The 25,454-nt window shown below is 51.6% G+C and overlaps 2 protein-coding genes across 3 annotated transcripts in view; one reads left to right on the plus strand and one right to left on the minus strand.

Annotated features, from left to right (window-relative positions):
* Apba2 (amyloid beta precursor protein binding family A member 2) overlaps window positions 1-1,724 on the plus strand; it is a 205,650-nt gene extending 203,926 nt beyond the window's left edge. For both annotated transcript variants that reach the window (XM_050149207.1, XM_050149208.1), the window contains exon 14: window positions 1,223-1,724. In XM_050149207.1, coding sequence (XP_050005164.1) covers window positions 1,223-1,294 — 72 coding nt within the window. In that variant the 3' untranslated portion in view covers window positions 1,295-1,724. The remainder of the gene's footprint in view (window positions 1-1,222) is intronic.
* Window positions 1,725-4,145: 2,421 nt separating this feature from the next.
* The window catches only part of Entrep2 (endosomal transmembrane epsin interactor 2), a 382,445-nt gene continuing 361,136 nt past the window's right edge, over window positions 4,146-25,454 (minus strand). The window contains exons 6-11 of the mRNA XM_050149176.1: window positions 22,823-22,983; window positions 21,926-22,061; window positions 13,531-13,606; window positions 10,294-10,521; window positions 5,499-7,500; window positions 4,146-5,440 (exon numbers count right to left, since the gene is read on the minus strand). Coding sequence (XP_050005133.1) covers window positions 7,184-7,500; window positions 10,294-10,521; window positions 13,531-13,606; window positions 21,926-22,061; window positions 22,823-22,983 — 918 coding nt within the window. The 3' untranslated portion in view covers window positions 4,146-5,440; window positions 5,499-7,183. The remainder of the gene's footprint in view (window positions 5,441-5,498; window positions 7,501-10,293; window positions 10,522-13,530; window positions 13,607-21,925; window positions 22,062-22,822; window positions 22,984-25,454) is intronic.

Raw genomic sequence — 25,454 nt, forward strand, 5'->3', positions numbered from 1 at the left:
CCCTCAGTGACAAAGTCAGCATCTTGTGAAATACCGGGGCCAGCACATTCCTTGGGCTGGTAGTAGTGATGGCTGACTCTCAGGGAGACGACAGGAAGGAACCGTTGGCTGCCTCTTACTAATGTCTTCCAAGAAAAGAAAATCCAATTTTCCTAAGTAGACATTTAGAAATGACCGTCCTCATGGGAGTGTTCAGCTTCACACCTAAAGAAATCAATCCCGTGGAGGCGTGGGCTTGGGACCCCAAGAAATGATTCTGCCTCCTCAGGCCTGGGCATAATTGATACCCAAGGGGGCTGCAAACAGGGGGTTGAGTGACGGACTCCATTTAGCTTGTGGGCTGAGGCTGCGTCTTCCCAACTGGGGGATTAAAATGTCTGCCTGCATTTTCCACAACCCCCAAGCACATTTGGAGACTGAGTCACTGGTAAGCAAGAGGAAGAGCCTTCCTCCTCCACGTTGATTGTGGGTGGGGTAGAGAAAGGCTGTCCTGGGATGTGGAGGAGCTAAACCATGAACACAGCAAACATCTGCAGATTTTAGCCTGAATGAGCTGGGCAGAGTCGAGTCGGGGTTTGCTTGCCTGGGGCAGAACAGACCTGGGGGGGCAACTGAGACCCTGGCAGCCTCTGCAAGAACACAGCACACCTGAGTCCAGGAGCATGGTCCTGTTGAGAGGAGCGGATGATGAGACGATGAAGCTCACCTGCTCTTTGCTTTCAGGGGCTCAGTGTCTTCCTACATCCCAACGCCCTGGAAGCAATTCCATGGTTAGCTGGCTGTATACCCAGCCTATGGAGAGCCAGCAAGGGCACTCAGGCTGTTAAGAGCATTAGTTACTTGCTCCTCAGAGGATGAAGTCTTGGGACAGCTTGTCTTTCTGGCCTTTTCCTAGCCCCAGAACTCTTGTATCACCCAGTGTTAGCATGTGCCCCTGACAGATGCCCAGCATCCTCCTTGCGGCTCTGGGGTGGGGTGCCTGCATCCTACGGGCAAACTGTAGTCACCCTCGGAAGTCTGATGCTTCGTTCTTCTGGTGTCAGTGTGATGAGATGAGAGGGAAAGAGAGCTGCACCGTGCACAAAATCCTGGAAAGGGAGTGGTCCCCACGCCTCAGCCCGGTCTGTCCCTCTCAGAGCCTCCCCCAGGAACTGGACAGCTGCTGTTCATTTTTACTTGATTGGGAAGCGGCGGGCAGCTCAGCCTTCCTCTCTACTTACAGATCCACATGAAGACCATGCCTGCGGCCATGTTCAGACTCCTCACAGGCCAGGAGACCCCGCTGTACATCTAGGTACACCCAGCCTCGCCATGGAGCAGGGACACCAGGCAGACCCACCTGGGGGCCCAGAGGAGCCAGAAGCCAGGACACAGCCCTGACCCCTCATCCCATAGCCCAACCAAGAACTCTGGCTCCCCTGAAGGGTGTGTCCTCACCATCTAGTTTTCTTGTTTTGTTTTGGTTTTTGGTTTTGCCACACACACACAAAAGGTACGTCCTCACCAAGGGGGAGTTGAGGAACAAGCCCTTGGGACACTAACCGGTCCTCTGCCACATTCTCATCGCGGCTGATGAAGGGTGCTCACAGGTAGTTCTGTGTGCTGTGCTGTGTTCTTCCTCCCTGAGGCTATGGAATGTGAATGTGGTGCCCGCCCCTGCGGCTGTGAAGGGAGCTGCAGCCATCTCTTCCCTTTGGCTGGGACACTTGGGGTCCAGCCGAGTCCTAAAGGGCCCGTATGCTGGCGTAGCCTCCATCTGCACCTGAGCAGGGGCAAGCTGGCTCCTGGGACCCGGATGAGGCTTGTGCCGCGTATGGGAACCTATGACTGATTGTAAGTATTGACGCAGCAAGGGGATACTCCCGAGTTAAATAAAAAAAAATGATGGTCACAATGCCAAAACTCCATATTTATTTAGCAAATATTACTGTTTGGACTTTGACCTTGGCAAGCCATTCTTCAGACGTTTAGGTTTTCCGGCGACCTGTGACCACAGCTGCTTCTCCTGTCCTCGCCTGTTCTGAGTCCCCTGAGACCCTGTGAATTTCCCTGGACATCTTCACGTGGACTCCTTCTCCATCACAAGGCTCCCTGTTGAGGAGGGCAACATCCTGCCAGGAACAAAGGCAGAAGCATGGGAGACATCCCTATTTAAAAAAAAAAAATGTATACCCTGTAGCCACACACACACACACATACACACACACACACACACAACACACACACACACACACACTGTCCCCAACAAAGCAAGCCCACAGCAGAAAACCCCCACCTCCTCCCTTCCTGAAGGGAACAGCGAGAGTGTAAATTACTTGTCCAGTGAGGTGCTTGGCCATCCCGCGCGGAGCAGTGTTAGTGTGTGGAGCAGAGCGCAGTGGCTGGCTCTGGTCATTAGCGATCAATGTGACCTGACATGGTTTTGTCTGGCAGTCTCTTTTTTTTTTTTTGGCTCAGGCCTTGAAGAATACACTGTGACTTAAGAAGCCTTATTACACAGTAACTAAAGCTTTAGAATTACTGTACTCGAGGAGTAACCTGTGTGTTGCATGCAGCCGACCCTAGGAAGACTTCCCGCATATCGCTAATAAACCTGAAGTCATGACAGAAAAGCACTTGGTGCGCCTCATTTGTGGGCTGAGCGGGCCTCGCGCAGGCCTCTCCTTTCCAGCTGGGACTGTGGCTCTGTGAGTCTGCCTGTGGTCATGTCACCCCTCCCTGGTCTGGAGCCTTCGTAGCTCTCACAGGAAGTTCGAGGGCAGGTGCTAATGATGGTATCCTGTCACCAGGCCAGCTCCAGAGTCCCTACTCACCGGCTGCATGGACAAGACATGGCTGGAGGTGTCTGCTGACTCCATAAAGGAGCAAGTGGAGACAGGCTTCTCCAGATCAGCCACCTCTGTGTGTGAGAGGAAGTCGGCCCACACCCCGGCATTTCTTCACACGTGCGATACATCCAAGTAGAATATTAACATCTGGGCTGCGTTGTACTTGCTCAGTGGCCACAGGTGGGCTGTTTCCCTGACGTGAGTGAGGAATGGGAGTAAACTTGGGATTTTTTCTCAGGATGTTGGGGTGGGAGACGTTGGCAAGCCAGAGTCTCTGACCTGCCATGGCAGAGCAGGTCCCACCGTCGTGAGCTGTCGGCCACGTGCTTTCATTGCTCGTGATTCTGCAGGAACCTCCTGAGGGGCCTGAGCCATGTGCTCCCCTCACTTGTGGCCATCGGGGCAGGTGAGAAGCAGCCTTTCACTGTGAGCTCTGGTTCCAAACGGGGGCGGTAGAAAGAAACAGCACCAGAAATGCTGCACAGAGGTCTACCCGCTCCCCAAAGACAGAAGGCCCGAGAACAAAGAAAATGCTTCCCTGTGCCGGCATTCAAAAACTGCTATCTAGATGGCTTGCATTCTTGTAGAATGAAAAGAACAGTCCCTGGGGTGAAAGCTACAGAGCAGAGGAGCTGGCACCTGCTGCCCACCAAGCAGAATGCCCTTGTGTGTCCTGGACAAGCATGTGCCCCGCTCCGGACAGATGCACTGGGATGAGATGAGGGTACCACATCTAGCAACTGTTACACAGTGGGTGTGGGGTGTGCATGGGTTTTCTCTCACCTGTATGTAGGCACGAGTGACCATCTGTGCATGTGTGGAATGTTATCCTCTGTCACACCTAATCTTATCTTTGGAGACAGACAGAGCCTTTTACGGAGCCTGGGGCTTGCTCTTCCAGCTGGGCTGGTCACCTGGCAAGCCCCTGAGATCTGCCTGTCTGCATACCCCAGCAGTGGGGCTACAGGATCACCTCCCTTCCTCCTGGAATCCAAATCAGGTCCTCATGATTGTCCAATGAGTTCTTTACCCACCAAGCCCCTGGTAAACAAGTTCAGGACCTTAAATGGAAGATGTCAGATTATACTACACTTCCAGGTTCTTTTGAATGTCAGGTCAACAGAGGGGCAGCTGTGGTTTGGACCTGTAGGCACAGGCGACTGTCTTCACTCCTCAGTCCCTGGCACTGAGTTTTGGGTGGAAAGTTGTCGTGGCCCACCAGATCCAGCCCCTCCAGGACCCTCTTAGTCCCAGTTAGACCTCAGTGACCAGAAATACTTTTTATTAAAACACTGATCATTATGAAAACACCTTGAGGTACATTAAATAAATACAAACTTTCAAGTTGTACAAACAGGTCTCTGGGGGCCTGAAAGCAATTTCCTATAGATTCTGCATCAGCTGCATCTGTGAGCTGCTCTAGCAGAAGCGGGGAGAGAATATCCGACATGAGCTTTCTGGTCCAGGGTTGGTTGCAAGCATTTCATTTTATCATGGCCTCCTTGAGACCTTTAGTCCTCGTGATGGGGCCTCCCACCCTGCCTTCCTTGAAGTAGAGTTGATGCCCACAGTGGGTTCACATCAGCATCTTCCTGCCCCTAGGCAGACACTTGAAGGATGTCTTAGAAGGTACTGGCTGTTTTTATTTATTTATTTATTTTGTTTTGTTTTGTTTTTTTGGTTGTGGTGATGGGGCAGGACCAGGCAAACCTGGAGTGAGAGCATCTCCTCCCAAATGATCACGGTTGGACCCAGTTCAGACATCAGAAAAAAAAAAGAAAGAATACAAAAGAAAGAAAAATAAAAAAATAATAAAAAAAAGAAAAGAAAAAGCTTCCAAGACAAATGTGCAAATGTGGAGGATGACAGTTTTTGCTTTATGGAACCCACATATTGCCTGGGGTTCCTAGTATGCTAGGTCACCACTAGGCAGAGCTAAGGGACCCAGAAGAGACAAGACAAATAGCAAAAACATCACCTAGTGGCTGTAAGCCTGGAGCTGAGCATTCCTAGTCCTCATGTGGGCTGCGTGGGGCCCTGCGAAGGTGAATGCAGACTGACCTGTCATCTAACAGTCTTGTTCTGGGAGCCAAGGGTTCTCACCCACCCAGGCGCATCAAGTTCTGTGGTTTCTGTGTCCGTAAGATAAACCTGTTGGCGGAGCCATCTCATAACCTCGCCTGAATGGTCTGTGCGTGTCCCTTTCTTGAGCCTGCCTAGGACTCAAGGCTTCCAGGAAGCGGTGGCCTGCAGCCGAGGGACGGTGCAGGTTGAGGCGAGAGAGCTGCAGGACAGACAGGGGCCTGCTGCAGACGGGCAGCGTGAAGGCCAGAGTCCTGCACTGTGTCCAGAAACCCTTCACCCTGGATGCATCATGAAGATACCCTAGAGCTTGGGTCAGTTGGGTGGGGTGGGGCCCGGCCTCTCTTGGATCTCAGCTTGATCGGAGAGCCACAAGTGTTTAAGCGCCTTGCGGCATGGACCCTCCAATCACGAGACACCCTGCAGCTGCCTGACCTCACCTTACTCATTTTTGAGATGATGAAAATGCCACGCGGCCAGGCTATGCAAGTTTGTTTTCAAGCTGATAGGCTCAGGGGAGGCCATTCTACCTGTAAGGGAGTTGACAAAGTCCTCAGCTGATAGGCTCGGGGGGGGGGGGCATTCTACCTGTAAGGGAGTTGACAAAGTCCTCGCCTGAGGAGAATGAGAGGATTTTAGTCTGGATAAAGTGCTTGAAAGCTCATCTCTATTGCGCTTCCCGCGGAAAAGGCAAGGCTGCCATCATGTGCCTGATTTATGTCCTCCAGCTCCATAGCCATAGGAAGGCCACAACTTACGGCAATGGTCAAGTCATCAGAGCATGGAAAGCCAACCACCATTGGGTGTCTCCCAAGCCATATGGGGGCTGAAGGCCCCCAGCTTCCAAACACACCAAGGTCCTCAGTATATTGGCTACAGGGAATTGGGGGGGGGCTGGGACATGGGAGTAGAAGCTGAAGGACTGGCAAGCTCAGGCAGAGTGGAGAGAAGGGCTTCTTAAGCCTACCAGCTGAACACTGACCAATGGTGGTCACACTCTGGTCCACCCTGGCACTTTCCATAGACTTAGGGCCTCGGTGCCGATATCGAGGCTCACAGGCCAATTGGGGTACAGTGATCTCACGTGCTGGGAGCTGCTGCTTTGGATGAACCAGATATGGGGGTTTCCATTTTTCCAGGAAGTTCTTGCAGGCAGCGGGACCCATTGCTGAGACAGGGTTACTGTTGATCGGGCCAGAAAATGAGATCTGAACAGCCAAGAAAGTCTGGGGGTAGTCATCTTTCCCCAAGTCGCCTGGCAATGCCCCAGCTGGTTTTGTTCTGCTTCTGTATTCTCCCAGAAATAAGTGGCTGACCATCTGCATCCCTCAACACAGGTGTGTCTGCTGCCACCTGAATCGAGGAGGGGCAACTCTGGCATGCCTTGGCCAAAGGTGCACATGTAGCCGAGATAAACGCATCTTAGCCAGCACTGTGACCTACCCAGCTCGGTTGGGTGATGTCAGATACCAGGGGAAGCCCTCCGAGGGGTGCAGAGAGGAGCCTATTGCTAAGACACAAGTGACAATTATTTGCTGTGGTTAAATAATGGAAGGCCATGGGGGAGGGGGCAGGGAAGGACGTGGGGGTAGCAGCTCACAGTCAGAGGCCTAGAGGGGAGGCCCAGGACACAAGGAGGCGGGCATTTCAAGCCTTCACGACACCTGCTCGCTGTCCAAGCGTGCCTAGGAAGAGTTTTCATGGTAGATTTATTTGCATGATTGCATGATAGCCCAGTGATCAAAAATGTGGGTCCAGGCTGTGCTAACATTGCCTATTTCCTTTGAAAGGAAGTGATGGGTCTGGATTCTTTAAAGGTTTCGCTGCAAGTGATACCAGTCACATGGCAGATGGCTCCATTGCTGCTGCCACCTTCTGCTCAGGTAACACTGAGCTGAACCGGGCCCAGAAGACAACCTTGTGCCAAAGGCCTTGATTTGGAACAGATACAGTGTCCTTATGTTCCATAAGTGTCACCTGTCCCTAGATAGGGATTCCAGTCACATTCTTCAGTTCAAGGTGCTATACCCCCTGACGCAAGCAGAGCTTGCTGAGTTAGTGGGACAGGGGGCAAACAGTCCCTGGGAAGACAACCGATGGCAGAAAGAGTAACAGTTCCATGCCCGGGCCACCAGAGAGCCTCGCCTGGGTATTCTGATTGTTCTCTGCCCTGCAGGCCAAAGGCCTCTCTCTATCAAACACGGTGGCATCATGCAGGACTGGACTTGCAGGCACTGGGACCATCAGTGTCTACATCCAGGTCTGTAGCTGCTTCATAGCTGGTCCAGGACGCCAGCACCAAAGATGGCCTCCTCCACCCTGGGCTCCTCCGAGGTGACCGTTGAGCGGACGGTGCCCACCACATGTCGCACCTCTGAAGGGAGGGTACAGTGTGAGTGTTCCAAGAACTTAGCCACCAAGACCCTGGTGTCCGTGTAGCCCTTGCTCTCCACTAAGGAGTGCGGCCGTTCTTTGGAGACGGTCTGTAAGGTCTCCGGCTTGGTCCCTTGGTCCGTTTTCCAGGTATCTTGGTTGCCAGCAGACGGGAGCTGGTGCTGACCGGTGGCCGTGGCTGGGCGGGATGCGGAGACTAAAAATCAAAGTGAGAGAGGAAGTCTGAAAACAGCTGTGAGCCAAACGAAACCAAAGTTCTAGAAAGAAAAAAATGAGCAAGAGTAGGCTTGCGCGTTCTGTTTCAGAGAAGGCGCCCGAATGTGACGCGCGTCCTGCCAGCATGGGGGGAGTCGGGGTTAACCTCTCAGGATTGAGGTGGGGAGTGAACTGAGGGGTGGGCCCCAGAGAAGGGCTGCTGAGGGGTTGCTGAGCTCTCCCCAGCCTTCTCCAGCTCCATGACTTTTGTCCTTTGTGGTCTGATGGCCTGTTGGGGAAGAGGAGGAACATCCGGACAGATTTAAGACTAGAGCTGGGGTGGCAAAGAGGTAGTGAGATTCCTCCCCCGTGTTAGCGTAGACGGCAGCCTCTATCCAGGGACATCCTCCAGTGTCCTCTGGCCTGGAGAAATGACTCTGGCTCCTTTAGATGTCATAACCATCACTCCACCTCAAAATTAGGACAAACACTGCTTAGATGGCACCTCCAAGAGCTAGGCATCTGTGGGTAGTGAGATACGGTCCACTGACCGAGGACCACATTGAGAATCAGCTTGCCTAATATGTCACCCAAAATAGACATTCTGGGTGGTCTGCTCCAGGGTCCTGGGGGTACTAGCTTATTAACGAAATACATGATGATGTATAAATCTCTTAGGCAGAGCTAATATTGCCTTAGTAAAGCAAAATAAGGCAAAGCTGGGTGGCAATGACCCCAGCCTTAGCACTCCGAGGCTGAGACAGGAGATTGAGGTCAGTCTGGGCTACTTAATGAGATGCTGTCTCAAAACAAAACTAAATGTATGTAAACAAGTTAAACATATGTGTTCTGTTAGTTACAGGCTTTTATATAACTACCTAGAGATAGGCACTCACATTCTGGAGCAGCTGGATGCAGAGGCAGCAAAGGACCCCTTGTCATGACTCACCCCTTCACAGTAGGTGGATGTCAAAATGTTTGAGGGGTGCCTCACTTCTCTCCAGAGCCTCCCAGGACAGTCCTGTCTGCACCTCAACCAGAAGAACATCCAGTCCCCACAGGAAGGGGCAGAAAGGACCACTGGTAAAATTCAGCGTAGGGCTGAGGAGTATGTTAGATGGCGGATGAGCAGACGTGTGGATAAAAGGAAGTCACCTTGTAGTTTTCTCCCAGGTTCAGGTCCCACAAGAGCCCAGCAGGTGCCTGGGAATACCCTCCAATCCCGAGGCTCTCCAGGGAAGCAGAAGGTGCATGCCTTCAACTTGGGGAACAATGGCAGTCTCATCTCCCAAGAGGAGACTGAAGTTGCAGGCTGCTGTGTGGACCTCAGGAAGGAAAGGTGGCCACCTCTCCCTTGCCCCATCCTTGCGGCTGTTTGTCACAGACCATGAATTCCAAAGAAAGCTATCAGAAGGCCAGAGAAGGGACCTAATCCCCTCCCAGCCATATGAGACCCTTTCTCAAAGCTCCATGAGGGGGAGTGGACACAGAAACTCCTGTGCTGCCCTTGGGGGTGGCATGAACAGAAGCTCTGGGGATGCAAGTTAAGGAGCAAAGAGAGCATTCCAGGTTTGAGCTGACCTTTCTCCATGGAGGTGCAGGGGTGGGGGAATGCAGCACCCAGAACCTATAGGCGCAAAATTTGACATTTCTACCAGGAAGACGGTCCCAGATAGCTGGCTTCTGTCAATTTTTTGGTTCCTTCCAAAGGCTCTTCCTTGGCATGGCCAGACTCTAGGCTGCCTGGTGTTCAGCTACATAGGAGCGTGGAAGTGAGGCTGGTGTGGGCATCCCCATTCTCTTTGTAGAGTCCTTAAAAATGGACATCAGAGGAAGTTCGTGCTGCAATGCAGTCAAAGGCCACTGGAAAGTCCTTACTGCCAGAAATTACTCCCCTATAACATCAAGGTTGTGTCCATCCTCCAGACTCAAGGACATGAGAAAGACTCCCAAGGAAGCTGGTATGGGCAGCTGGCCACAGGAATCCTGTAGTACTAGATCGTGCCCATTTGGAATAAAAACAGCTCATGGTAACTAAGGGCACTGTTAAGTGCTGCCTGTAGTGGTCTGAGTAGGTATGACCCCATAGACTCGTGTGTTTGAATGCCTAGGCCCATAGGGAGTGACATTATTAGAAGATGTGTCCTTGTTGAAGGAAATGTGTCATTGTGGGAGGTGGGCTCTGAAGTCTTATATGCTCAAGCTATGCCCAGTGTGGCACATAGTCTCCTTCTGCTGCCTGTGGATCAAGATGTAGAACTCTGAGTTCCTTCTCCAGCACCATGATAATGGACTAAACCGCTGAAACTATAAGCCAGCCCCAATGCTTTTCTTCCTTTATAAGAGTTGCCATGGTCATGGTCATGGTCATGGTCATGGTCATGGTCATGGTCATGGTCATGGGTCATGTCTCATCCCAGCAGTAGAAACCCTAAGACACTCCCTGAACACACTCAGGGCAGAGGACATACCACCTACACACAGTCTTTACCCGTGTTCACCAGCTCTGACCTGGACCTCTGAGCATGTATGCAGTTCGGTGCTGATGCTCAGGTCGGAGCTGCTGGCCACCTAAAGGGATCTCATTACCCTCAAGTCTTAAATCCTTCCTCCCTTGCCCGAATGATGCCTCCTTGGCAACACAGCAAGAGCCCGAGGCTCCCTCCCCCTCCACCCCAACTCAGGGACCTCAAGTGCGCAGATGACACTTCCCCAGATCCAAGCTGGGCCTCGACTGTCAAAGGTCACTTGTCCTGCGAGTTGGGTATACCCTGAGAATACACTTGAACCATACCTGCTTCACTGAATGCGCGGGAGGTGGGGTCGCTGGCGGAGCGGGCCACACGCCCTGGGCTTGGCTGTGCCTGTGTGCTCAAGCTTGTTGCTTCTGGTGACATGTGGTGAGAGACTGGTGTAGGTAGAAGGGGCGGTGGGGTGTCCAGAGTGCCATCAGGGGAGGGGTGGCTTGGACCCAGTGAGGTGGCACCCTCTGATGTCGGGAGACTCGTGCTACTAGCAGGCACTGCAAGAAAACAGGCGATTAGGGTAAGTGATTACAAATTCTGAACGCAGAATCAGCCGGATGCCTGCCCCCCAAACCCTACCTACATAAACTCCACAGTTAGAAGCAGGCCAACACTGAGGCAGGTCACCAAACCAGTACCTGGCGTGCAGTCCCTAGATCAGATATGTGAGACAAACATAGCCCACGTGATGCTTGTCTTGGTTCCCAGAGTAGGCCCTGGGCAGCACCATCAACCTTTCCTGGGAACAAGCAGAAATGAATCCAGAGTTGGGGGTGGAGGTCAGCGATAGGCTCTGATTTGGCACAGAGAGACATGGGGGCAGGATCCGGGGGGAGCCTGGCCGCTCAAGCCCCAGCTGGGCTCTAAATTGTGAGCATCGCCACTGTGGACCAGTGAAGCTGGCCACGTCTGTGCTTCCTTCCCACTCGGGGGCCAGAAGCCTATGGGCTGTACCAGGGGCTGTTTCATGCAAGAACATCAAACCCCAGTGGGTCGACACTTCCTTCACCCGCCTGGAATTACTGGCTTTGTGCAGGGGCAGACGCTGCAAGGCGATGACCTGCCTGAGGGAACCTGCTCCATCACAGCAGCACAAATTCCAGCAGAGGTGGATGCTTCAAGCTTTGTTCCTTCCTTCTCTCCCACAGGGCCCAGTCAGTGCCCCTTGCTCCTCCCGTGTCCATGAGCTCTCCCCAGACCAGGACTTCGGAGACACCTGCCACTCAGTACCCACTGCCGACTCTTGAACCAGCCCGTGGAACATTCTAAAACATTCTTGTCTAACCACTCTACCCCACCCCCACCCCCAGAAACAGTTGGTGACAAGTAGCAGTCCATTTTGCAAAACAGAAATGGTACCAATACATCATATATAAACAAACACCCGGATCTTCAAGAAGATTAACCCTTCCTTTTGGAGGGCATAAACTCAGGAGAAGGAAATCCGTAAGAGGACGGCTGTTTCATATACCCTCTGCAGTTTGGAACGGAGAATTCACGGGCAGGATGGAAACCGCAAAGCGAAGGAAGAAAACTGACAATAAAACGTTGTGTGTTTTGGCCTAGGGAATCAGCTAAGCAGGGCTCGTGGGGGTCCACAGACTGAAATGGAAATTGCGGAGCGCGTACGGGTCTGTGCTAGGTCCCCTGCTTGGACGTTATGGTTGTCGTCTTGGTGTTTTGACTGGACTCCTGGCAGTGGGAGTGGGGGGTATCTCTGATCCTTCCCTGCTTTGGGGACCCCTCTCCCCCTACCGGACTGTGACGCCCAGCCTTGATGTGAGGGTTTGTGCCTAGTCTTATGGTATCTTAAAGCCTTACTAGGTTGATGTCCCTGGTGGGGCTGCTCTTTTCTGGGAGGAGACAGTGGAGGGGAGGTAGATCTGGGAGGGAGGGGGAGGCTGAAAGGAGTGGAGGGAGGGGAAGTTGCAGTTGGGGTATGCTGTATGAGAGAAGAATAAATTTCTTTTTAAGTTTTGGTGCTTGCATAACGAACATGGCGCCCCCAAAGCGGAAACAAAGCAGGGACGAGTCCGCGCCATGTGTAGGAAGGTCATGCAAGGCTTCACACACTTTCTCATGACTTGATTTAATAAGCACTTTTTCTCAAAAATCTGCTCCCAAAATATCTTCTAAGAAAGAAAACACTTCAAATGAAAGAAGCGAATCAAATCCAGACACACACATGGACGGCAGACCTGTGAAAGTTGCTCAAACCCTTATGCCCTCGGAGGGCGAGAGAACCCCTCAGGAGGGACGGCACCCTGCTCTCACTGGCTGGTGTAACTTTCCTATAATGCAGTTTGGCTGCTCTATTAACACTTAAAATACACGTTCCCCTGGACTCCACAATTGTTCCCAGGAGTTTATTACCAGACATAATTTGACAACTACTCAGAGATGAAGAGATTGTTTAAAAAGAGAAGCAATAATTGATCATATCAGAAAACTTCAAAGACAGAAAAGACATTTATTAACCCCAGCCAAGCTCTGCTAGTTACTCCCCAGGGAACTACATAGTAGTGTGCCAAGATCACCTCAGATAAGCTGAGCTCTGTGGCACAGGCCTAGACAGTGGTGTGCCAAGGTCACCTCAGATAAGCTGAGCTGTGTAGCGCAGGCCCACACCGTGATGTACCAAGATCATCTCAGATAATCTGAGCAGTGTGGTAAAGACCTACACAGTAGTGTGCCAAGATCACCTCTGGTAAAGTTAAGCTGTGTAGTGTCGTCCCTGTCAGCCCTGCTACACAAGAGGCTTAAGACAGGAATACTGCCCAGGCTGTCCTTGGAAGCCTGTTAGTCCAGCTTGCCCCCTGCTGATGGAGGGGATCGGTCACAATCGCCTGGAACAGATGCTCAGGAGTGAACACTGCAGTCACTTCCTAGAACCTCATCACGTTGAGACGCTTATAAATGGAAACCCATGTGCTAAACCTCCTGAGCATCACAGCTCAGCCTCGCCTGCCGTGAACACGCTGAGAGCACACAAACCCACAGCAGCCTATGGTTGAGTGCAACTGTCTAATTCAAAGTCTTGTTCATAGGAGTGTGCTGATCGGTCACGCAGTTTACTGAAAATATAAAATCCCAGAGTTGAAAGCAGTTTCCACTGAACAGCACATCACTTTCTTACCACCATAAAGTAAAAAAAAAAAATCCTGAGTCAGATCACTGAGTGCCAGGAACTAAATATTCCTCCTTGGTCCTAACAGAGTGAGCCTCAAGCTGAGTAGTATTTTTCATCAAATTCACATCCTCAAGTGACGGAGAAAGGACACCAAAAGGGAAGAGGTGACCAAATATCTGTCCCAGAGAAAGTGGGAACTCTCCTGGGGACACAACTTACTGGATCTAGGCTGGGGAAGAATGCTGTGGCTAAGGTACCATGCTACATACAGATAGAGAAGAGGGGGTGGGAAGAGGTGGGGAGAAGGAAACAGGAGGAAAGGGACATCCTTGGAAAACACACAAACAGTGTTTCGAACCGAGAGGGGTATGATTACCTGGTGTGCTGAAGCCAGCAGCTGTGTTTGGGTCCCCGGAACTGGAGTCGGCCACCTGGTGATCGACACTTGGAACCTATAGCGAGAAACACGCGGCATTACCCTTGCTCAGGAGAACACCCGCCCAGGCAACCTCCAGTAACACAGCCGGTCCGCTGAGCCCTCAAATTCCTTTGATGCAGTCAACACAGATTCCAAATTATCAGGGCAAAGCTTCCAGAAAGTTCCAAACGGTGAAGTAGGAATCTCCGTGTACCGTGAACTATGCTGAATTCATGAGGACGCGTCTGTTGGGCTTGAAGTACAAGGGAGAGCGTGCAGGTTCTGTGCAAACAGCACTCTATTTTATGCAAGGTCGCTTGAGCATGGGTGGACTTTGGCATCTGGGGAGCATCCTGGAACAAATACTCTGAGGAACAACTGTGTATTTTATGAGGTGGGTGTATGTGAGAATCGAGAATTCATCATTGCAAAGACTGAAGCTCATTTCTCTGGCCTTCTGCACCGAGTACCTTCCGGGGCACTGACATACACTGAGTCTATCCACCTTCTACTAGAGCATGATACAGAACCAAGACAGGTTTGTTGGATAATTTTGTCCACTTGACACAGGCTAGAGTCATCAAGAGGAGGGAAGCTTCTTTGAGAAAACGCCTCCATAAGATTTGGCTGTAGGCAAGCCTATGTAGAGCGTTTTTATAGTTAGTAATTGATGGGGGGGGGCAGTCCATTGTGGGTGGTGTCATCCCTGGGCTGGGTGTGGGTGGTGTCATCCCTGGGCTGGGTGGTCCTGGGTTCTGTAAGAAAGCAGGCTGAGCAAGCCAGGAGGAGTAAGCCAGTAAGCAGCACCCCCCCCCCCACGGCCTATGCATCAGCTGCTGTCTCCAGGTTCCAGCTTTGAGTTCCTTTGATGATGTACAGTACTATGGAAGTGTGAGCCAAACAAACGCTTTCCTCCCCAACTTGAATTTGGTCATGGCGTTTCATTACAGCAATAGTAACCCTAATGAAGACAAAAGGCCAGAGGATCCTCCATGGTCATGGCGGGATGTAAGACAGTCCCTACTCCAAAATGCCTTCTCTCACTTTTTCCTTGTGGTTCCAGGAAGAATAAACCATGGGACAAATGGTCATGAGACCTGACTTGCTTCACCCCAGCATGGCTAGGGGATGGAACGAGCACTGGATAAATGGCTGCATCCCAAGTGAACTCCCAGCCTACCCTTGACTAGCTTACACTTTTTCTTCCTTTTGTTACCTTGCAGACGGAATGAACAGGAAGCTCCTGGGATACTCTCCTGGCTGAGCTTTGGGTTACGGTCCAGGTGCACACAGGGAGGGGGTGCCAGTCTGACTGCCAATTCACAGTGTGACAGCAACGACATACCATTAAGAGCCACCCTGGCTTGGTGGAATGTGGACTAGGCACGTTCTCCTCAAGTTTAGGTCAGGGAGACCCTGCCACTCTCCTCTTGGACTGCCTTAATTGGGGTTTCGATTGCTGTGACCAAACACCATGACAAAAAGAAAATTGGGTGGGGGAGGTTTATTTGGCTTATACTTCACATGACTGTTTATTCCTGAAGGGAGTCAGGACAGGAACTCAAACAGGGCAGGATTCTGGAGGCAGGAGCTGATGAAGAGGCCATGGAGGGATGCTGCTTACTGGCTTGCTCTTTATGGCCTGCTCAACCTGGTGTGTGTGTGTGTGTGTGTGTGTGTGTGTGTGTGTGTGTGTGTGTGTGTGTATTCCAGGATTGCCAGCCCAGGGATGATACCACCCACAATGGGCTGGGCCCTCCCCCACTGATCACTAATGGAGAAAATACTTTACAGCTGGATCTCATGAAGGCATTTCCTCAACTGAGGCTCCTTCCTCTCTGATGACTCTGAGGACACAGAGGGCTGAGCCCCCAGTCCTCCTGCTCCACATCACCCTGCTTGGGCTGTGTGTGATGCAGTTTCTTCCACAACAGGCACAACTCTTCCAGCTGTGCTTCAGGCGTCTGGCATAGGCCCTGGACGACGTGAGACGTGGCACACCCTGCCCGTGTGCCACACTGGCGCCTACCCCTTCGCCAGCTCAGGAAACAATATCTGACTTCTTGTGTTATTTCAGAATTGCTTTGGGGACACACTGGCAAGTAATGAGCTCAAGAGGAGACTGGCGAAGGTGAGGCGAGCCCCTGCGGCTTGGTCCGATTCCAGCTCAGGTAATTACATTCCTGCCTTCCGTGGCGCCAGCCACTTCAATCAGAGGGCTGATATTCCTCGGCTCTCTCTGCAAGCTATGGTGGAGCTAGGGCAGGTGACCCAGCTGTGGCACCAACACAAAGGGTGTGAGCTGCTGCCTGCTGTGGTGGTGGGGAAGCGGGGCGCCGAGGAGAGCTGGAAATCAAGCCATCGCCAGGGAGGAGAGCAGCCTCCGTGAGGCATTCCATCCCACTGATAGGCTTTGGAGCAGCGGCACACATGCTATTCTCCTTCCTAAGTCCCCAGGAGTGCTGGGGAGGGAACCGAGGGAGAGAGAATTCACGACACCCTCGCGTCTACACACACCTTTCCCCCTATGGTATTCACTACACGCCCGTAACCAATTGTGAAAATGTCTGCCAAGAATCTTCCACTAAATTACAAAAAAGAAACTGCCTAAAGGGCTATTTCATTCCAAAAGTCTCTCTCCAATATCTAACCCCATATATATGTATATATATACACACATATATATGTGTGTGCGCGCGTGTGTGCATGTATATACATATATATATACACACACATATATATGTATGGAGGATGGGGAAGGAAAGAGAAACTTAGAAACCCGCTGCTTGAGAAAGCAAGCTTTGGCAATAAAGAAATATAAATAAAACAAGAGAAATAGAATCCACAAAGGGACAAGGTCAAGAGGAAATTGGATTTGCTTCATATTCTGCAGGGCATCACTCACTTCCCTCTGGCTCCCGTATTCAAGCACCAGGAAATGTAGTTTGGAAAAGAGATGGCTCCTGGGAGCGCATCTGTCACTTCTGAGTAGAGTGTTAGGGGTTTAATTTGAATCTGATGGCAGAGGCCACCTCAGTGCACAGAACTGTGGGGGAAATGGCCATTTGGCTCAGCGGCACTCCAGAGGCAGGAAAGGGGACGGACAACTGTGGCATGAATCTAAATTGAGATTTGAGTTCAACCACTAAGGCTCATAAACGGGGATCCCGGCAGGATGAAGAGTGAGAGGATTGTGAGAGACAGGCTTCCTACATAACTTGCTCTGGACATCCCAAGCCATGTGAGACTGTGGTGGTTTAAATGAGACATGTCTACCATAGTCTTGGGCATACGCCCAGCTGGTGGCACTGTTTGGGGAAGTTTAAGAGGTGTGGCTTTTTTTTTTTCTGGAGGAAGTATGTCACTGGGGCAGACGTTGGAGAGCAAACACCACACTACTTCTAGTTCTTTCTGTTGGTCCCTCTCTGTCTCTGTCTCTACTGCTGTCTGTCTGCCTCTCTGCCCCCCCCTCTCTCTCTCTCTCTCTCTCTCTCTCTCTCTCTCTCTCTCTTTCTCTCTGATTTGTGCTTGCAGTTCAAGATGTGAGCTGTCAGCTTGCTACTGCAGCTGCCATGCCTGCCACCTCTCCACCATGATGGACGTCTATAAGCTGACCTGGTCAGGATGCTTCATCAATGCTACAGAGAAACAAACTAGGGAAGGGACAGCACCTGGAACTTGCTGGCTCTGAGATTCTACTCGGACCAGTTGTCATAACTGAAGGATCAACTGGAATTTAGGCGGAGGGGCTCTGTGGGGAACCCTGCATGGGAATTCTGCCCATTTCTGTGGTGTGTTTCTCACTCCTGGATGAAGCCAACCATCTAGTACCACATTCATGAAAAGCTACGGTTTGGGGGCAATTATCAGCTGTCATGGAGCATGAGGGTTTTATATATTCAAGGTCATTTCTGAAATCCTTCACTTGCAAGTTTTAAAATGTAGAGGTCATTTCCTTTAAAATACAATTTATAGGACCCACAGCTGGTGATACCATGCCTGCCCATCTCCTTTCTTGTAACTTCCAGTATCGTATTAGACTTCCCGTACTAGCTGAACTGCTACCCAGTCAAGTACTTCTGGTTGAGCCAACCTAGATACTGAATTTATCAAAGGCACTTCCAGTTTGGCATGCAAGGTCAGAAAACCTACACCAAGTGCTACAGCAGATGCCCCCCCACCTCTGCATGCTGCACACACACACACACCTCTGCATGCTGCAGTCCCCCACCCCCGCCCACCTCTGCATGCCGCAGTCCCCCACCCCCGCCCACCTCTGCATGCTGCAGTCCCCCACCCCCGCCCACCTCTGCATGCCGCACTCCCCCACCCCGCCCACCTCTGCATGCTGCACTCCACCGGGACCACCTTCCTTGTTTCCCACACACCACAGCCCTATCCAGATGGCCAGGTACAATTCTTCCCTAAAGTCCCAGGGAAGGTGAACTGTCCCTGTCCTGTCATCACAAGGATTGTCAACACCATGAAGCAGTAGACTCGTGTTTTTTATACCCCGCAGCTAAGAAGCATAGCCACCAGTGAGCCCTGGAATGTGAGTCTGTATCTAGTCAAGAACGTCAAGTGAGCAATTCTCAGTAACTTTGCTGCCCTTGCTAGAGGTTCGCCTCTGTGACACTGCTGTGGAGCACAGCCTGGAGTTGTGGGAAAGTGCCGCGCTCCGTGGCGCGGTCTGCGCTCTATGCGCTAGAACCCAGTTCGCGAGCTTCGGGAAAGGGGGCTGGAGGTTGAGAATACACACGCAGAGACAGACCGACACACGGACCTCCAAACGCTAGTGCCAAAAGCCCCTATTTATTAGCACCATGTAGGGTTAAATACACTGCAGTCAATGGCCAGCAGGTGAAAATCCCATCCTCTGATCCTCTAAGCTAGGCACAGCTTCTAGTAACTTCAATTAGAAGGCTCTAGGAGGGAAGAGCAGCTGAAGACCAGGACTCATTAATCCCAACATTCAGCTGAAGGCCAGGACTCATTAGTCCCAACAGGAAAAATGACATCCATACCTAAGCCAGAAGGGAGCGTGTGCTGGCCAAGGAAGGGAATAGGTCTGAATGGGCATCCCCAGCCAGACGACTGAAAACAGCCTCTCCGGTGCACACTTGGCATCTCAGTTACTCCGGAGGCTGGAGAGGAACGCTCCATTGAGGCTAGGAGTTCACAGCGGTCTGGACAGCATAGACTGACCCTGTGTCAGAAAAAAGTCTTCGCAATGGCTGCCGTCTCTTACTCCCCTGCCGTCTGTCTGTTGTCACGTCAGCCCTGCCCCTCTATCGAGTTTGCTCCACTCTAGCCAGTGCTGATAGGCAATTTATACACCCTCTGGCGTGCAGGGGCAAGCAATTAACCGCCCCCTCACCCAGGGAAACCGCTCATGCTGCGAAGGGGCAGCTCCCTGATGCCTGGTCAAGGGAGATGGACCACCCTGGAGGGGGGGGCAGGTGGCTGACGCAGCCTTCCCTCTGTGGTTGGTAATAGGTTTCCCTCACTTCCGGACTCCCAGAGATGTCTGTGGAATTGAAATGTGCCCCGACACCTGAGCATCAAAGAAAATGGGCCTGGGAGCTGCGGGTCCTTAATCAACAGATGTGCCCCTGCTATACAGGTGGCCTGGAGAGGGCCCACAGGACTTGTCACACACATACCTGGCTGGCTCCAGAGCGAATTGAGTTTGTGCCAGCACCTGCAGGGGGCAGGCTTCAGAGCTTTGACCTTCAGCCCTCCTTACCCAGGTTCTCTGAGAGAAATCATGGAAGGCAGCATTTTCCAGCGCCTTTGGGAGAACAGTGTCATATTGATCTCAGAACCATACATTAGCCCGAAATATATTGCATTCTTCAGGGAAAGAGAAAATTGGTGATGAAACATGAATCAATATCCTTCTTGTGTGCAGTGTGGAGCGGGGGCACTAAACATCATACTCAAAGTCTGTAGCGACAGCCTGCACCTGCACTTGGGCCTTGCAAGGCCAGCATGGGGCTCCTGGAGAAAGGATCTTATTGTGAAGTCAAGGCTCTGACAGGGCGGTGCCCCAGCCCTGATACTGTCCGCAAGGAAGGGTCCATGGAATCATGATCCATCCACCCAGCCTCCTCTTCTAAAAACACTAGTACTATCTCACAAAGGGAAACAAAGAAGTGGTTCCCTAGCACGGACCTGGGATTCTCTGAGAGCAGCAAGCAGGCTTGCTGCAGAGTGGGAAATGGTAGAGTTCTCGCCCAAGGCAGCAACGAAATTACACACTGCTGCAGACATGGCTTTGAGGCCCCTGCTTCCCAGGATGGGGTTGCCTATTCGCACCCCATCATCACCTCCTCACTTCTTGGTGTCTATCACCAATGGAGGAGCTTGCTCTGGTTCTAGTGCACTCTCCTCTGGGTCCTGCCATGTGGGTTTGGTGATGTTCTCCCCCAAGTAGGCCTGGTACCACACTTGCCTCTAAGATCCATCATGTTAATGTCACTGTCTTCATCACAAACCTTGACACAGTAATCTACCCCGGTTCTCAAAGTGAGTTCTAGTAACTCCTGGGAATGGACCCGGGATTGGGATTTGGTTGACAAGGTTTTGTGGGACTGGGGGATACCCACTGGAATCTACAACCCGTTCTCAGACCCTCCCTGGATGCCCGAATACAAGCTAAGCATGAGAGCTAAATAAAGCCTGTCATCACGATCGACAGCTTCACTATTTTTATTGTAAATGGAATGGTAAACCTCATTGCTAAGTTGCAGGTCCCTGCTCAGCTTGGAAGGTCTAGGCAAATGGCTGTCCAAGCTGAAAGATTACAGGATCTCTCCTTTACCAAGTCTCTAAGCAGCCTTCCTCCCGGGCATTTCCTACACAGTGCCTTTTACCATGCACACAAAAGAGGCCAAAATCCGGAGTCTGGAGCTGCCATCTGCAGCCACTCAGGGCTGCATTTTAGGACTGGAGTGGGCACAGAGACATTATTCAAGGATCCTCTGGTTGTGTCAGGGCAGGCGGGATTCACCAGGCTGACCCAATATGAAGGGAGACTCCCTGTGCCAAATGTATCTATTTCCTTTGATGCCAACAGCCCGAACACTGCCCATGCATCCCTCTGATCACCGCACGCATGCTCCCTGCTGTCTTTGCCTGTCCCCTGACTCACCCTACAGAAAGTGACCCACCTTCGTGGCTCTGATTATCCTTGAGGCTGAGCCGCTACAATGGACAGACAGCATTCCATAAACAGATTCTTCATGGGCCCCACATTCTGTTGGTGGCTGAGGTAGACACCAGTAACACTGATATCCCTCCACCCCTGTGTGTTGTTCTGATGTCCAAGGTGCAGGGTCAGAGCTTGAGGTGATGTCAAAAAATCTGAGCCCTGCACCAGGGCTATCATCCAGGGGTCAGTGAGTAGAAAAAAGGGAGCAGAGTGTAGACACAGCTCAAGTGCCCTGTAGAGCCTCCACACTGTGGTATTATCCAGCTCCATGACTTGTGCCTGGGACAGTATTTAGCACATACCTGACTACCACGTCCCCATCTTTGCCTCAATCCCTACAGCCTCCACGTAAGGCCTCCCTGGCCCCATGACCTCACCTCTCTGCCTGACTACAGATTTCATACTCAACAAGGACAACAACAATAATGGCTAATATATAAAAAAAAAGCTATCAAAATATGCCCAGAGACTCCCCCGACTTCAGGATTTACCACGTTCCCAGTCTTCTGAATCAGCATCATTCCCTTTCAGCCAATGAACTTGATACTAGTACGATTTTTTTCCCTCATCATTTGTCAGTGAGGAAAGCAAGGCTTTACAGACATACTCAAAGCTCCTGCTCATGGTTGTGAAACATGCAGTAATAGGAGCTGGCACACACAGCTCAGAGAAGGCCTCACAGCCAGCAGCAGAGACACATCCCCGGCCCGGGGCTGCCTGACCTCTTACAGATCCATCCCATCATGTCTGCAGCGATGACCAATACAGGTCTTGGTCCCCAAGTCCAGCTCCCCCTGCTCTGGTCACGAGTTAGAAGCTGTCCCAGCTCCTTTTACATTCTCTCCAGACACGGGACATGGGGCAGCATGGGACAGAGACAAATCTGAGTTGGGCTGTGTGTCTGGCTGTAGGAATTAACCAAAAGGGCGAGTTCACATACTGATGTGCCCAGGCTTGGGTTTGGACTCAGCATCCTGCAGTGTACGCAAGGCTCACACATTGCACGGTACATGCAGAGGCTTCATCACAGGGCAGTGGCTGGTGTCGGCGACACCGTCAGCACTGTCAGGGAGCTTTCTGAGGACAGCCCAGGAAGTGTGGTGTGCAGAGGAGCTGATCTTGTCAGGGCCCAGGCCTCACCTGGCTGGCGGGCGTCTGACCCACCACGGCCTCATATGGTGGGGGCAGCTCAGCAGGATACAGCATGCCCGGGCTGTTGATGGCCACATCGTATATGGTGCTGAATGGGGAGGAAGCGAAGTCCAGGTGGAGGCCCCTAGAAAACAGGACAGCCCATCACACGGTCATCCCCCGGAGGACAGAGCCCAGAGTCTGACATTTCTCTTCAAGTGTTGACTATCTAATACTTGTCATGGCGAAGATAAAAGCCTGAGTCACGGGGCAGGTTTAACTTTGGTCTTTCTTCTGAAAGATGCCTGTAGTTCATTGACCACTTAAACTCTGTCTCCTATAATTAAGACAGTGATAACGCTGATGAGATTTCTAATTCATGTTCCACGCTCCGTGACGACTGTCGCTCAGGAGCAACTCCGCACGCAGAAGAATACAACAGAGTTCATTAGTGGCCTACGGTGTCATTTCAGGTGGACACCACAAAGACAAACGGAAATCTTCTGTTCAAGTCAGGCCTTGTGGTGCTTGCCTGTAATTCTAGCACGTGGGGCAACGAGACAGCAGCATGGTGAGTATGAGGCCATCTGGGGCTACCTAGGGCGTTCAAAGCCACCCTGGCTCTACAGTGAGGCTGTCAACAACAACAAAATACAAATGGAATGCAGTTAACCCATGGCTACCACCAAAACCCCAGAGAACAAAAATAAGAAAAGAAATACTGTATTTCCAGGTCACATGGCCATTCTTCATTGCCTACCCTTGTAAGGCGCATGTCTCTGTACCGGCTTTTATTCTGTTCCCCTCCACACCTCCTTCTCCCCTGCCGCCTCCACTTCCTCCTCCCAAAGACGCTTCCTGTCTGTGGCTTCTCACGCACCACAGGACGCGGAGAGGAAGACTCACCTGTGGGCCTCCGCTGTGGGCGTACAGGTGTATTCTGGAGGGTAGTAGGGTGGAGGCGGGAGGGGGGCAATGAACTCATCGAAGTCCAGGGTCTGGTGGAGAACGGTGCCATGGGGAGTCACGCAGGCAGCGCTGGCCGAGTGGGACCTCTGTGGGAAGAACTGGAGAGCACAGAGAAGCAGCTTTATCCCAGAGCTGGTGTGGCCGGCGGCTAAGGGAGCTAATTGCAAACACATTACCTATCACGGTTTAGGCTGCCAAGCCATGACTGCTCAACACACCCTATACAAAGGATAGCTCTGACCTTGCTCTGCTCCACTTCCTATACTGCTATGCAGGACGCTTCTGGTGTGTGTGTGTGTGTGTGTGTGTGTGTGTGTGTGTGTGTGTGTTAAAGAGCTGGGAAGTCTTTAATGCAGATTCTTCCTGGGAACCTTCACTCCTATGACGCTGATGCCTTAACCCTGCAGTCAAAAGGACACTTGCCACTCGTCCTCCCACACAGCACCAGCAAGTCCCCATCACAGTGCGTACTGGGTACACGCCCTATACCTAAGTCCCTTCTCCAAGTCCTGCAAAGTGCTTCAGGCCTGCACTGTGAGCCCAGCCTGTCTCACACACTTCCTTAGAGTTTACTATGGGCCCTATGAACACTAATACCTAGGGATTCCACACACTTTGTAGGACATTGCCCCTAAAGGTGAAGAAAGCCCCCACCATGAGCTCCAGAATAGTCTGTGGGGGCAACTATGAATACTGGGTGCTACTTAAAATTATCAAGGGAAACATATTTTAATAAAAACAAATGCTCTCTGCCTGCATTTCTGTTTCTAAAGTATTAACCAACACTTGTTCCTCTCTCCATCCTCGGGGCACTCCTACCAGAGGTCACGAGTTCTACGGAAATGCCCGAGACACTGCTTCATCTATAGGTATAAAATGACCCACACTGTATGGGCCCCGGGGTCTTTCCCAGAGCATGTCAGTGAGGTAAGATAAAAGAGACAAACACCAAGAATCACAAGCGCACAGTTAAACACAGCATCTTCATTAGCAACTACAGCCCTCCAATCAGTGTGGGACAGGGCATCTGCCGAGCATCCGTGAGGCAGGTGAGAAGATGGCCAGCGAGTGATGTGTTTCAGAAGAAGGAAAAAAAATGAGGGTCTGTCTGGTCAATTCTTAAGTCTGGGGATTTGCAGGAGCCATTGAGGATGTTGGAGTTGGGTGGCAGGGAACCACCTAGTGGTGGCAGGGATAGGGTGGGCTCATCCAGACAGGTGGACAGGCAGTTGGAGAATTTCTGCACTTGCAGGGCTGAGACCAAGGTTCAGAATATGGTCCAATGCAGCGAAATCTGTATGCTCTGGGCTGATGGCTACATCAGAATGAGGGACACATGGACTCAGAAATGGCTACCGCCAGCCTTCCCAACACAGAGCACATTCCCTGCCCTTCCAGTTAGGTTGACTGGTTGCTGTTTCCCTAATTGCTGGAAATTAGAGGGGAATTGCTGGCTGTGAGATGGCTGGATGTATGCGGTCATCCTCTGCTTCAGAAGCTATTAATCCCTGTGCTTGCTGCTCGATAGCTAAGTGGCGAGGGGAGGGCAGATGTTCTGGGGGTCCAGTGAGGAACTATTTTGAATTAGTCACTATCAGAAATGAGAAGAACCAACCAATTGTATACTCAATGAAAACTCATGAAATGCAAAAGCATTCAACACCAACAGCCTGCCGCAAGTTAAAAGACAGTGCCTCCTCTCTGAGCACGACTTTGTCTCTGCTGGGGACCGCTGCTTTCTTTCAGAAGTCGCCTTGGTCATGGAGTTCTAGTCCCAGCAACAGAAAAGTAACAAATACGCTGTCAGCCTGCCTGTGTTTTATTCCCCTGTTCTTTTCTGAATGGGGCACAAAATATGCTCAGCCGACATCAGTGGAGCGGATGGATGGATGGATGGATGGATGGATGGATGGACGGATGGATGGATGGATGGATGGACACCTCTCTGCTGCAGTGCCCTTGCTCTTCTGCCCCTGCAGAAGCAGCCAACGGAGCAGCGAAGGAGCAAGCTGCCGGGCCTCTGCTCCTGGCATGTGGGCTCCATCTTCTGCAGGAGCTATTTTTAGAGCAGCCCAGATGAGCTCGTGCTGCTGGAAAATCTCTTACCATCAAGACCTCTGTGCACTGAATCCCATCCACTTTCCAGCTGCCTTCCAACCAGTGCCAACCACCCCCTGCTCCGAATAAGGTCTGCTCAGCCACCCTCCACACCATACCTACTTTGTTTCCTCTTCCTGGCAACTTAACCCCTTCTCAGCTGGCAACCTGCCAGCTCTCCTTCCATGTTCGTGACTGGAAGGCCTGTCTGCCAGCCTGCGATCTCTGCACTCAGGATTCATGCTCTGGGGCCTCATGTCTACACCTTCATGGTCAGGTATAAAGCACAATTCTACAGCTCCTGGAGAGGGAAGAAACTCCTGTGTGGTTCTGTCTTCCCTGGGCTGTCGAAAGCACACGGAATCACCAGCACAGCTGTGTGTGGAAACCGGCCGAGCTGCTTACACGTTCTCCCTCCCCACTAGGGTTTGTCACTCATACAATAGCAGTGTGCACCTGAGACTTTACGTCC

Source organism: Alexandromys fortis, unplaced genomic scaffold, assembly GCF_014885135.2.
Source record: "Alexandromys fortis isolate MF-2015 unplaced genomic scaffold, M_Fortis_MF-2015_v1.1 scaffold_67, whole genome shotgun sequence".
In the NCBI taxonomy this organism is placed as follows: domain Eukaryota; kingdom Metazoa; phylum Chordata; class Mammalia; order Rodentia; family Cricetidae; genus Alexandromys; species Alexandromys fortis.